This window comes from Struthio camelus, chromosome Z (genome assembly GCF_040807025.1).
Source record: "Struthio camelus isolate bStrCam1 chromosome Z, bStrCam1.hap1, whole genome shotgun sequence".
In the NCBI taxonomy this organism is placed as follows: domain Eukaryota; kingdom Metazoa; phylum Chordata; class Aves; order Struthioniformes; family Struthionidae; genus Struthio; species Struthio camelus.
Window position 1 is genome coordinate 69819077 of NC_090982.1, and position 14899 is coordinate 69833975.

Consider the following 14899-nt stretch of genomic DNA (forward strand, 5'->3'; position numbering starts at 1 on the left):
TTCGCTGTTTTATATACTCTAATATATTCTCATATGTTTAAGATTTTTTTTTTTAAATCTACCCAACAACCTTTTCCATAAGCAGAGAATCAACATGTTGTCTAATCATCTTTTAAATTTCTTTTAAGACAAAATATGTTAACTGCTTAGGAAGAACAGAGTGGTTATGATCAGGTATACTCAAATTTCCATTCAGTTGAGCATTCCCAGGAAAAGAGAGAAGAAAACTGTCCTACCCACTACTGTTTATCCTTCAACGTCATGACCAGAGTAATAAATCCACACTCTTAGACCATCTATATAAATTGTCTAGATGAGAACTTCAGGGCAAATAACTTTAAGTAGGACTCGTTAAATACGGCATGTGTATTTTGCCTTAATCTGGAAGTAAACAACATGAGACGAAAGAGTAGGAGAAGAATCACACTGTCATGCAAGCCAAATTGAATGGAAAATATGAACCCCTGGAGAAGACGTCCACAGACGTCAGGCAGTATCTGCCTTCTGTAAAAATGAAGAAGGAGGAAGAAAATTATCTTGGCCTATTAATTAGAAGTTAATGTTTAAGTTGTTTATGGGAAAACCATTCCTCTTCCTTGCTGTATGAGGGAAGTAGCGAACATCCTTCCGACATCATAGCCTGGCAGAGAAGCTAGCATCTCATCTGTTTAGTCATCAGAAAACTGATCCCACACGTAAATACCAGCGTAAGTCATCCTTACAGGGACATACTAAAACAAAGCAATAAAATCTCCGAACTGCATTCATCTAAAAGGCAGTTGACACCTCTACAAAATCTGGTCATGGAGTGCATGTAATGCCATCTGAGACATATCTGCATCTAACAGCTTACAGAGCATCTTAACAGATGAAATTTTTAGATGACCCTGATGAGCTATACAAGCTATGAGTTGCACAGAGACATTCAGCTTCCAAAAGTATTAGACAGATCTGTTTGCTATCAGTCATACTCAGCATTCTGTTCAAATGGTGTCTAAGCCCTGGCTCTTTCACATGGTTTCCTCATCTCATAGATAAGAGGGATCACTTGTGCCTGTTTACTGATCATATGAGCTTGAGTGTTGTGGAAATTCAAATATGTGTTTAGTAATAGTGATCTTTACGCTGTTCTTTGGAAACATTCTTCTTTTTCCATCGTTAGTCTTTTACTGTGTGACAACCCATTGCATATCCGATGCAGAACAAATAGGTGCCACGCGAACAACTCGTGTCAAAGCACAAGTTGCAATAGGGTAAGCAAAAAAAGATTGGTGTGGTATGTCACCTACTGCAACCTATTGAAGTTTCAGAGTTGAGGCTTTGAAAATGTTAAGGCAAACTGCATGGCAATTATATTCTTATCTTCCTTTTAAAATAATCTGTAAGTATCTCCTGAATGGGATAGGAGATCCTTGTTTTAAATTGCATGTTTCTTTTCTTGCAGTAGATGATCAAACTGACTTTTCACAGGCAAGTGTAAATATAGTGGTTTTTATTTCTAATGGTTTTAAATATCAGAATAGGTAGAGATTCAGAATTGGTGACAGCACCTGTATTAGCTAATCCTGAAGGCTTGATTCCTAGATTAATCTCCCCGGGGAAAAGTGGAAGGTAGGCAAGAGATGACAGAGACAGTTTTCATAAAAGACAATTTATTAAGAAAAATGTAAATAAACGCAATAACCTGTGTATTTTTTTTTATATGTTGAATACACAGACCAAAATTTATTCCTGAGCACTTTTCAGGTTGTTTCTTATGCTGTTTTTTCAGAATATCACTGAATTACTGCAGTGAATATAGATGATCTAGCAATCTCAAAGTCGTCATCTTGAGGAAAAAAATCTGCCCATTCATTATGGTCATGCTTTGTGTATGACTGCAGGAGTACTCTGCCTGAAAAATTAGGGAAAACAGACAGTGATCTTCTGATCTTGAAAAACCTAGGAAGTAACAGTCTTTGGACTTTTGAATCTGGAGGAAGGTTTTGTTTTGGCGTCTATATTGCTGCTTATTGTATAGATAAGCAGTATTGATGCGAAGTAGCCATTGAAGCGTGACTGACATTACACCCATGGGAAGCATCTATATTTTTGTGTGTAGATGTGAGTGTGAATGTGGACACTTTGGGGATGTAGACATGTACATGCAAAAAACAGTTACATCTTAGAAAGGATTTATAACTTCATTTGTAACAAAAAGGATTGAACACGTTGAAAAATATTTTATGTTTAAAAAAAAAAAATCTGTAGGCTATATTTCTTCTGGATATTCCTTCTGGGAGATCTAAATGGTGAGCATGCTCAAGCTAGATAAGGAACAGCCAGATCTCTTAAATATGCTAGTATGTCAAGCCTCTTCCTGGTTACGTAAAGAAAACATATCAGTTTGCCTTGTGAAGCAGTGATGGGCTGTTGTGTTAATAAATCCTATGTTGATTTAGCAACAGCTATTTCAAAACTCTTTCCAAAGATTGATATATATGTTTTTTAATATCTTATATCTTTTTTTGTATCTTATACAAGAGCCTTCTTTTTCCCTGCCATTCCTTCTTCTTTCCCCAACACGGGCCAGTCTTGCAGGCAAGAAGATTTTGTGGCGCGGTTAACATACTCCTTGTCATTTTCTCAGGGTTTTGCTAATTAGAAATGTTCTGCTTAATATCAGTAGAGGAATTAACAATATAACTCTTTGTTAACAACCTAATCTTCAAAATAGGTATGTGTCCCTGTTTCATGCGAGTTGACATTACATTTGAAGTTGTAGCAAAACTGGTTGCTGCTCGCATTCTCTTTCATGGCCCGAGTTTTTTTTGACGGGGGAGGAAAGAAGTTCTTCCCTGGACTGAAAATATAACGTCTCCAGAGCTGTCATGTGAATCCTTCAGACTGTTTTGAGGTGAATAAGAGCATGTACAGGCTAGACTGTCTTGAAGCAAGAGGTGTGTGGCGTTCTTTGTCCTCTTGATGGAGATTTGATGCAAGTTTGACAACTAACAAATTTGACATCTTTAAATTTTATCCGATGAAATTTTTCTGTAATACTATATTCAGTTCTCCTGGAAGTACTGAAAAGGAAGAAAAAGGTATCCTGGTACTGCCATGAATGAAGATTAAAAAAGAAACTTTAATAGTTAAAAGGAAGATTTGCAACTGTGCATTTCACATAATATTTGTTAAAGTGAATAATTGTGCAACCTGTTTTGAATATGTGACGTTTGAGAGGATACTATTGGCAGTGATTTAAAAAAAAAAATCAGAAACTGTGGCGAGTATGGACACACTGTACTGTTGGCTGTTAACAAAAAAGAAATTATTTGCTGTTTCCGAATTTATACATGAAAACAATTTTGTTAATTTTGAACAATTAGTTTAATGATTGCTATCCTATAGTAATGATGAATAAGTATCCTTTTCAACTACATTACACCTTAGTTTTTTCCTTTTTAAAAAGTAATTCAAACCTGTGTTTGACTAAATGTGATCTTTGTGTCTCTAGTAAGTAGCAGGACTGTGTTTTGTTTAAATTTATACGTAAATAGGATGTTCTAGTCATATCACGGCAGTTTTGGCACTCCTGGGCTCATAACTGAGGGAAACAAATTGTACACCTGGGCATGAGTCATGCCACTTGCCTGTCGGAGAAAGCTATTATACTAAAAGCCGTATTTTAGCAAACCTTCCACATAAAATGTTCCTTTGGTCTGATGTGAATTGTTGTCAAGTTTTTTGTGATGTCTTTGAAATTTTTGCCTGATTTTTTTGTAACGTAGTTTATGTATGAAGTGGCTCAAGTCTAAAAATGGACATGTACCTGCAGAGTTATTAGAAAAACACATGACACTAGCCTAACAAACCTAAAAGCTTATCTTGAATATTAATATTTTTGAGATAACATTTGGGGTACCAAGTTGCTGATTTCATGTTATTGGCCTCTGAGCATCTCAGAGCGTTTAACAGATGCACGTTGGAGTCTGGATTGACAGAGTACTCATACTCTGAATTTCCATATCTTAAATCTTTGGAAAAGGTGAAAACATTAATTCTTGAGATAGTTTGTGCTAAAGTACACCTTTAAAAACAACTTCTTATTCTATAAGGCTGAATTTGTCCCATCATGAAGAAGTGCAACTGCTGGGTCGTTATTCGCAGGCCATTGTCCTGAATAGCACCACAACATACTACCCTTGGAGAAAGAAGCTGAGAGTGGATTGTATTACCTGTGTAAAGAGTTAAGGCAAAAGAATGCAAGCTTATTTGTCTTGTAGAAATTGTGATTTCCAGTTGCTGATAGCTTACAAATGCCAGGAATTATTTTTCAAGTGCATTTGCCAGGAAAATGAGTTAAAATGGCACCCTGAGGTACAGACTTTCTCAGTCTTCTTTCTTGTCTGCTTAGTGCAAGTTTTTTATCCTTAAACCACAGGCTGTAATTTCATCAGAATTGAAGTGTAAGCAAGTTCAGACCAGGTCACTATTCTAATGGAATATCTTGAAGGAAATGCCCAGTCTTGTTGGAGGTTAGTAGGTGATTCTTAAAACTATACCACTGTCGAGACTCTCTGGTAACTGGACAGAGCCACAAAGAAAAGGACTACTGAATTTTAGTGTTGGTTCTTTTGGGACAGTTGATAGGGAGAAACAAAGTTCTTCCATCTAGGCCCTCCCAAGCTAAGGAATTTGAACCAAAAAGACAGGATTGTAAGCTGAAAAAATCAACACGCTGCTCTTCTGGCTCCAGCGTCTCATGTAAGGATCTGTGTGCTGCCTTCTTCCATCTACCTGGGTAGATGATGTCAAGCACACTACAGTTCAGGTTGCAGTTTTTCTCTTAGAAATCATCAGTATTGTTATTGAGATAAGGTTTCAGGAAGCAGGAACATATGGTTGAAAAGTAGCTGGCTGAAGCTTGGAGTAGGTAAGATTGATGTTACATTGCTAGGAAAAAAAGAGCTTCAAAGAACTAATTGTGATGTTAGCCTTCCAGTTAATGGAAAATGATTCTCTACCAGTGTTGAAGGAAAGTGGTAACTCAGATCCTGTGCCTGTGACACTGCTGTGTATGGCCATGCAGTTAATATCTCTAAATAGCTGAAAATTTCTGTGGCAACTTGTTATATTGGTACTGGCATAGAAAACTGGAAGGACTGGAGCATCTAATAGATGCTGTGAAGTTCTTTACAGTTGGTACATGTTACAGTGGTATGGAAACATATAGTTCAGCTTCAATGCAATCCCCTTTCTGTGCAAGTAATGTTAACTTGATAGGTCATTTTATTTATTTTATCATCAACTTATTTTTGCATTGTTACTTTATGAGTCTGGCTGAATTAATAGAGTTTAAGCAAGGTCTTGTCTAAATGCCATGATCATCTACCTTTGAGTGAGTAACTCTTTTTAGGTCTCTTGTAGAAAAACACTATTCAGTTCTGACGTGAATATTTTCTGTAGGAAAATGTATTTTTAAAGTGTTCACTCACAGCTCCCATTAGCCACCTAAATTGTGCTAGGTACAAAAGACAGGAACTAGATCTGTAAGGTCCTATGTAGTCAGCAGACAGAAGAAAGAAACGCCATGGAGTGAAATTAGAGTACTCTAAGTTGGATGCTTAAATTATATGGTATGAATTCCTTCTTAAATACCAGTTTCCTTACTTTTTGTTTAATGGCTATCTTTTTTTGTTGCACAATGCGCAAATTAAGTGAATATTTTAAGTACCATATCAACGATATAGTAATTATGTTGCATTAAATTCTCATTTTGTGCCTGCCACATGATCAGAACTTCCGTAGGTAGTTGTTTTGTTTCACTAAAAAATGGAGTTTTCTTATTATCAGTATTTGCTATCTGTGTCTACGTTAGTGTCATTTCTCCCCTTCTCAAAATAAGAATAGTACATGTAAAAGATACTTTTAGCACATTTCTCTAAATCACTGTCTTTATTACAGGCGCATCATTTTTTATGCTACATTTTTACTGCTGCTGTTGTTTGCTTTTTATTGTTAGTCCCTATGAGTATAGTGCCATTTTCAGACAAAGAATAGCCCACATCCACATCATAGTTTAGTTTGACAGCTGTCAAATAAGAATTTTTTTTTCTAACTCAATGTTCTAACACATGCTGCTCTCCAGAGGAGACAAAGCTTTCCATAGATAACCTTATTGCTTCGCTTGTGTTGAGTTGGCTGAGTGCCACTGAACTGTGTCCTAGAAATTACTGTGGCACATAAACCTGTACAGTCACTGATGTGCCTGCTCTGTTGGACTGTCCTAGAATCCTTAGTGTGGTTGACAGAGCAAAATTAGTTGCAATGAATGCCTGTGCAAGTTATCGTTATATCTCGTCGTTCACCTCACTATTGTATCCCCATTTTCCTCATAAAATGTGCGTTTACAACTTTAGTAGACTTTTCTAACACTTTTTTTCCCCGATGATGAAGCATTTGCCTCGTGTTTTTTGGAGGTGAACTGAAAGATCCGATCATGCTTGGAAATGAACAACTGACATGATAGAAACTACAACTTTCTGCAATGAGCTACAGGGCTATGGAAAGGATAATGGGCAAAAGATGACTTATTTATATGTTAATAACAGGATATTTCTGGGAGAAGATACAGAATTAGGCTAGATAACGCTGGAAGCATAATAGTTCCCCAGTACTCGTTAATGGAACAGAAATTTTCAGAGATGAAGAACTGTGAGTCAGATTCTTCCCTTATCAAAATGTTGTTGGGTTGGTGTGTCTGTATGTGCTGGATTTATGGGTGTTATGTTTTCTTTTTATTCTTTCGGTAATGTGTATTAAGGAGGGAAAATGTATCCCATTTCTTTGATTCTACAAAGCAGGAGGGTTTTTACCAGAGAAGAGTTTTAAATCTCTTTAATTATACTTATTTTGATTAGTTTTTATTATTATCTTGAAAGGAGCTGACAATATCAGGAAATACTGGAGTCGTTACTACCAAGGATCCCAAGGGGTAATATTCGTATTAGACAGTGCCTCCTCTGAAGATGATCTAGAAACTGCTAGGAATGAACTGCATTCTGCTCTCCAGCACCCACAGTTATGTACTTTGCCGTTTTTAATACTGGCCAATCATCAAGACAAGCCAGCAGCTCGCTCCGTACAAGAGGTATGTTAACATGGCAGCATCCTGCCTATTTGTATTTTGTGTATCTGCACGCTTCTGACCCACTATTGTTTCCCTGACATCCTACTTAAGGATCGGCCTCAGTTACCTTTCACTGTAAGTACACAGCCTAAGAACAGTCCCTGCCCCTAAGAACTTACCGTGCAGTGCACTCTATATAGACTTGGTTGTTCTGAAAAACAGACCAGCACGACTGGGGTGCAAACACAGTTTTCCTGCTTTCACCATATTTTGCTTAAGGGAGAAAGACGTTTTTAACTACTCTTATCAAAAGCTGCTGAGAGTGTGTTTTTTGTTTTGCTTATTTTTATTTGCTATTAGTTTTGATCTTGCGCTATGCTGTTACTCTATTCTTCACCACCATTTAAAGCAGTAGATTAAGTGTGCAGCCATGGGTAAACTTTTAGGTAAAAGCTTTTTTCTTAGTTGCTATGTACTGGTGTGAGGGCAAAATTGCAATTCCTGTTCTGAAGCCGTTATTCTGTTCTGACTTTCTTCTTCTAAGATGTGATATCTTTGTCTAATTTGCAGGTATCACATAATAAATTATATATTTGTTCTATTCAGTATACCTTTTGCTCTTAGGTTTCTGCAAAATTCTTACATACGTTTCTATTATCTTGCTTATATCTTTGAGGAAGTGTTGAAGGTTACTAACTCTTGAGAAGCTCTGCTCACTCTTTTGAAGTTGCAGGAAGATATTAAAAATATTTTTTATGCTGACATAGTTGATTGTGTCATTCTGTTCATATATAACTGTCATTTAGGGGACTCTTCACATTAAAGACTATGTGAAATCTCGTATTTGTTCTGTGAGTGGTGTTTTTCATTACAGTGGAGTCAAAACTGTTTCAGCATCTTACTGTGTTGCTGCTTTGTATTTAAAAAACTCTTCCTTTCTTAGACGCGCGTTTTTATCTAAAATATGGTCTTTCTGAAGACTACCAGTTCAATTTGATTGATATATATATATATATATTTTTTTTTTTTTAAGTGTTCATTGTCTTGCTACTTTTTCCTTTTTAAAATGGCCAAATCGAGTTTAAAGTTAATTGAAGACTGTTTAGAAATCTTAGGTAAGAAATGTTCCTTCTCCAATTCCATAGGAATAGTGAATGTAGGAGAACACCTTCTTTATGCCATGTGACACATGCCATTTATTTTGCAATACAGCAGTTAGAGACATAACTCTCCATTTTGCAGTTAAGCCGATTCAGATGGATTTGAGGGATTGTACAGAATCCTTTGCATATTTAAAGCCAGCATTTCTTCTCTTTTATTGAGAGGATTCTTATTCTCCTGTTATCCCTCTCCAGGCTCAGATATTACACCCCAACACTCATAATAACATAAGTGATGATCATCATTACGAATTGTTCGATATCTCAGTAGATGAAAAGATGCTTACATGCTTAGAGTAGCATTTTAATATGCTTCTACTAAATGTGTTTTAAAAAAATCTTTTAGCATATTTTCATAGTAAGCAAGTGTTGCTATTTTGAGTCTACACGAAATTTTGAATAGAAGAATTTTGTAAAATGTGCACAGCTTATGCATGCTTTCAGGGGAAAAACATATCAAGAGCTTACTGTATGTCTCTGCTGAAATTCTTTCGTTAAGAATAGGGACAAAATTAAATTACAAAAAAGAGTATTTTGGTATACTAAAGGAGAAGTCGAAAGTTACTGATGGTGATCTGTTCTTGAAAAAATGATACCCTTTGCTGTGAATGCAAAGTGGGAACCTTACGAGGAATTTTGCAGGTATCGAAATAGAGATTTGTTGCTTTCTTAAATGTTTTGCTGTGTCTTTGTTCTCATTGGTAAAGTGTGAAATGAGAGAAAATAAAATGCTGAATCATCATAGGACCACTTCTTATTTCAAAAAGAGCACTTTTAAAATTTTAACAAATAATATGTTGAGCAGTATGAGAATTTTAGTAAATATTTTTGTAGAAGCAATGGTGTTAAACACAGGTATTACCTTGTTCTTTTTACGTATGTCATAAGATAAATGAACAACAGTTGAAACTTAAAAGCATGTAAACATTCTTTTAGACAACATGTTGCTTTTCTTTAATACATATGAAAGGACTCCTTGGAGTACAATTAAAATTTCGGAGTAGAGTAGTGTATGTATAATAGGAATTATAGAAAAACTTATTTACAATAAAAATCCTTCACAAAACTGTACAAGTGCCAAGCAGTTCCTGCAACAGATGTTAGTCATATTTATTGTTGGGAAGTGCGGTTGTTTAAATTTTTCCAAAATTTTACAGTTTATTTTTAACATGTTTTCTGCATGTACTGCATAGACAAAAACAATATTGTAGAGGTTGCAAGCCCTAAGTAGTAAGCAACGTCATGAATAGCTACATGCAAAACTATGATGAGAATTCGTTTAGTTTATGAAATGTAATTGAACCTGATTTGTTTTACAGGCATAATTGCAGAATACACTTCATATTATTAAAGTGATCAGGGAAAATTGTAGGAGAAGCTAAGCTGAAATACCAGTCGTAAATGTAACCTTATTTTCCTGTATTCAGTTGCTGATTGGCTGTTTTACCTTATAGTTATTTGAATTTTTAAATGAAACTGAAAAAGTACATTTATCACTTCATTCTGGAAACTATAAATTAAGATGTCATTTTAAATACTGTGCCTCTTATTTCTGTTGTGTTAACTTGTATGGTATTTATTCCACCTTCCCATGTGAAAGATATTTGTAATTTGTTTCGATGTTCTTGTGACAGTAGCACATATTTAAGTGTTTTCAAATAGCTGTTGAGTGATTTCAACTGTCATACTGAAATAAAAACTGCATACATTAACCAAACCGTAATGCTCAGACAATCATATTTGAGTCAATAGGTATGTCGCAAAGTATCCAGATTTTAGACTGAAATTATAAAAATGAGGAGTTAATCATGCATAGTGCAGTTCTTGCTGGTGTTTTAGATCCCTTCTGAATTAGTAAATATAAATAGTTACAAGTGAAAAATAAATTTAGTTATCCAGCAAATGGGAAGGTGGTGTAATTGTGGCGTATTGATTAGTTTCTTTGGTCACTGTTTCCAAAATACTGAGTGCAATTCCAGAACAGTTTACCTAATTATAATTTTAATAAAGCTCTTATTGACAGACAGTGTTTTTGGTTTTTCATCATCAGAATTGCTTTTGATTACAGACAAGTGTTTTTGATTAGTCAGATATTTGTGACAGACTTTAAATAATGCAGGAGACTTATGGTGATAAAAGCATTGTAAATTGCTTTGCAAGTGAACAGCAAAGCTACTGTGATTACAGACTTGTTGATTTTTATTTTGGAATCTGTGTTGCTTTGTATATCAATACCAGAAATTGGATATACCAGTAGATTCACATGGTTTCAAACAGTATGCAAACGGAGTTGCTTACCCTCCTGAGTCAGAGCAACCTTTAGGAGTCGCGGGTAGGAGGGGCTGGAAGTTGTCTGTAGCCACTGTGCTTCAGGAGCGGGCTCTGCTGAGCAAACACTTGTCTGAATCCGGCTGAGGACTTGTATGCGCTGTTTGCGTTTCTAAGCAAAACTGGTTGCAGTGTATAGCTGTTCACTAGCCTTGTGAATACAAAAGCTGTGTAGAACTAGTCATAGTAAAAACCCTATCAAGCAATGACGCCTTGTCAGTTCTGTGGTGAAGCAGCTACGTATTTAGGTGGTGGGGTGTTGGTTTGGGAGTTTTTCTTTGTTTGGTTTTCTCTGGGTCTTTTCTTTTTATTTCCCTTTTTTTTTTCTTTAATATTTAAGGCTACATTCAAGATTGTATGTGAAGACGTTTAAAGACTGTAATCTTCCAGGGTTTTGTTTGTCTTTTTTGTTATACAAAAGTGCAGGCAATTAATACATTTCTTTCATGCATAAATATTGTTGATCATTAGTACTGCCGGAAGTCATTAAAGATGTCATGTAATTTCCCTTTTTGAAGAGTAATAGTACTTTTATATAGACTTACAAACTGGTGGGCAATGAATTGAAAGTATCTTTCAATCTGTTTTAAGATTATTATATCATTTTAAATATTAATGCTAGGCAACCACTCAGAAAGTGTAAAAGATATTATGTAGTGAGCTGTTCACAAGTGTGTTTTGTATATAAGATCTTACTTTAAAGATGATGGCTGTGTGAAACTCCAGAGAAACTTTTTTTTTCATTTCCTTTTCCCTTTGTTATAACATGATGAAAAATGTCTTTGATTTGCAAATAATGTTTTCAAAAGCAAATGTGAAAGAATGATCCCATGTACAATATAGACTGTGATGTATCTTACCTATTTTAGAGCATTTCAAGGTATTTGGTTTTGAATAGTGCACAGTGTTTAATTCTGTTTTCTGCTGGCAGAAAAGTGCAGGTTGACTCCTCTTGTGAGAAGAGCCACCTCAGTGATGTAGGGACCACTAGCTGTTACCGTTCCAGTTTCTCCTCTGTTGTTTATATCTGGAAATAATTTTGTAGATAAACATCAAAGAGACATTGTTTAAGTGTTATAAAGCTTATCAAGCATCCCAGAAGATCGTTGAGGTTGTTGGAATCTGCAGAGGCTCCTACTCCTGCAGAAAAGTTAAGTGCTACAGAAGCTGCTGTTTGTGGGCCTGATGCTTTAAAATCTGAGCTGCCTGCATATGACAGGCTTAATGCTGGGTGGGATCTTACTACTAAAATCAGGGGATCGGTGGCTTTGCTGTAGTTCATCCCTTTATTAGTTGCTGCTAGTTAAGGGAAAATAGTTTCTCATTGGAAATCCTGTAAGTAGGGTTACCAGTGGGCAAATATAATTCTAGATATTGTTATTAACAGTCTGGAAAACAGCCTCGAACAATGACACATTAGGAGGTTAAGCTGCAGAGAATACTCAGCATCTCAAGTTAATAGCTTTGAACAGATGATGCATCTGGCAGTAAGTAATAGAAAAACTTAGGTTGAAACCAAGAGTGAAAATGGAAGTACAATTTGGAAGTGCAATTTGACCCATTCTTATCCTGGTCAGGCCTCCCAAATAAATTTACCTATGAGAAGTCTTAAAAAGCAGCTGTTGCAAGTCTGTATCTTTTATGACAGGGACAGCTATACCAAAGTTAAATTGAGGGCAGGTTTTTGCTTCCTCATAAACTATTCCTGAAATAATTTATCTTCAAGTTGCTGTAGCATATAGCCAAAATATGGATTCCTACCCTGTTTTGAGATCATTGTGACCTTAATGACCTTAATATTTGCAATCCCCTCACCGCAAATACCTCTTCTCATCCAAGGTATATCCCCTGAGATTTAAAGATTGTTTTGGAACTGGACGCTGCTATTTTGAGTGTTGGCTGCTTCCTTCACAACTGTGGCCTTTGTGGGAACACTGGAGTTATTTGTCAAACTTCAGTTATGAACACACTTGCAGGAGAGGAGGACACTATTAAACTGATGTTTAGGAAATATTTCAATTATTAGTCTAGCAGTGTTTAGAACAATGCAGAAAATGACTCCTATTCACATGTCTCACAGGAAGTCTTTTCTGAATAAAGAATTTCTTTAGAGCTGATAAGGAGATGATTTACATATAAGTAGATCCTAAAACAATAGTTACTCATATGACCTGATGATATATTAAAGAAAAACATGTTTTGAATTAATAAATATGCATTATATTAGCACATTTAATATCACCTGGCAGCCGTTAAGCAAAGGTTTCTTAAAAATTGATGTTTTCAGAAAATCCTAATAATGATTTCCTTATAGCCACTAGGAATGATAAATTTGTAAAGTAGGAGATAATCTAACGGGGTGTGTCCTGCCTGTGACCTCTTTCGATCCTAAATTATGGCTCTCTGGCTTAAGAAATTTGTTTGTCTTAACTATAGCTGTTTATAAAAAGCAATGATCTTTCAGACAGCTAGGTTACACACCATTTAAAGTTATACAGGTTAAAATTGACCTCTTCACTCTTACAGGAAAATAATGGCAGGCAGTAAAGACCCTAAAGTACTGGTGTAACAGGCCTCTGCTCTAAATTAATGTGATGAATGCCTTTACTGCTTTTGGTTTGGGGTTTTTGTTATTTTTTTTAAGATGGAAGTTGGTGCATTTTGAGACTTGGAATATTCAAGAAGTTCATAGAGAAGATAAGTTTTTTTGTGCTATTTTTGCTGAAATTTTAAGCTTGCATATATATGCATGTCTATATAAGGTATTTACTGTACTTGCCAAATGTTTAATCAAACAGTATACAGTATTTTGTTACTACATCATGAAGAGAATAGAAGTTGGATGTGAAGACCAAAACAGTTTGATACGGTTGCAAATCTGTGTCTAGTGTAAACATTAAGCAGATAGTGTTTGCTTTAATCATTACATAGTTAGACGATTGCACTAATAGTGAGTTGCACAGTAAATATTTACTGCAGCAAAATGTAAGTGACCTTTTAAAGATCTTAAAATGAGAAATTCCAAATCTTGGAAGAAGCTAGATTTGTCTGTTCTCTTTAAGTCACTAGCATGGAAGGAAATAATGGTGAGTAAAGAAGAAATTAAGCCAGTATGAAATGAACTGTAAAGTTTTTTTAAGGATTAATAAATAAATTTACCTAGAAAGGCTTTGCATTTTGTGAAAACCCTTTTATAAAAAGGCAACAGGAGGAATTGAAACAGAAAACATACTCCTTTCTCCACATGGATTTCTGTTTCAATTACTGTTTTATAACAAACAGGGTTGTGACAGATAAAATCCTGAATATATTTTAATCAGATCAAAAGATAGATTGGAATTCTTAATACTTCTTAGGTGAATAATACTGCTTTCAAATAACTGTGCTGTACTAATGCACATGACAATCACAGAATGGTTGAGGTTGGAAGAGACCTCTGGAGATTATCTAGTCCAACCCCCCTGCTCAAGCAGGGTCCTCTAGAGCACGTTGCACATGATCGCGTCCAGGCAGGTTTTGAATATCTCCACAACCTCTCTGGGCAACCTATTCCAGTTCTCAGTCACCCTCACAGTCAAGAAGTTTGTCCTCATGTTCAGATGGAACTTCCTGTGGTTCAGTTTGTGCCATTGCCTCCTGTGCTGTCGCTGGGCACATCCTCTTAACACCCTCCCTTTAGATATTTGTATATACTGATGAGATCCCCTCTCCGTCTTCTCTTCTCCAGGCTGAACAGGCCCAGCTGTCTTGCCTTTCCTCATGTGACAGGTACTCCAGTCCCCTAATCATCTTGGTAGCCCTCCGCTGGACTCTCTCCAGTAGGGCCATGTCTCTCTTGCACTGGGGAGCCCAGCACTGGACACAGGACTCCAGGTGTGGCCTCATCAGGGCTGAGGAGAGGGGCAGGATCACCTCCCTCGACCTGCTGGCAACACTCTGCCTCATGCACCCCAGGAGACCATTGGCCTTCTTGGCCGCAAGGGCACATTGCTGCCTCATGCTTAACTTGTCCACCAGGACTCCCAGGTCCTTCTCTGCAGAGCTGCTTTCCAGCAGGTCAGCCCCCAGCCTGGACTGGTGCCTGGGGTTCTTCCTCCCCACCTGCAGGACCCTGCCCTTGCCTTGGTTGAACTTCATGAGCTTCCTCTCCGCCCAGCTCTCCAGCCTGTCCAGGTCCCTCTGAATGGCAGCACAGTCTTCTGGTGTGTCAGCCTCTCCCCCCAGTCTAGGATCATCAGCAAACTTGCTGAGGGGGCACTCTGTGCCTTCCTCCAGGTCATTGATGAATAAGTTGAAAAAA

General features: G+C 36.6%; 1 protein-coding gene across 3 annotated transcripts in view; it reads left to right on the plus strand.

The window, feature by feature from the left end:
• LOC104146842 (ARF like GTPase 15) overlaps window positions 1-14899 on the plus strand; it is a 222628-nt gene that overhangs the window by 82198 nt on the left and 125531 nt on the right. For all 3 annotated transcript variants that reach the window (XM_068928741.1, XM_068928740.1, XM_009679083.2), the window contains one exon: window positions 6924-7132. In XM_068928741.1, coding sequence (XP_068784842.1) covers window positions 6924-7132 — 209 coding nt within the window. The remainder of the gene's footprint in view (window positions 1-6923; window positions 7133-14899) is intronic.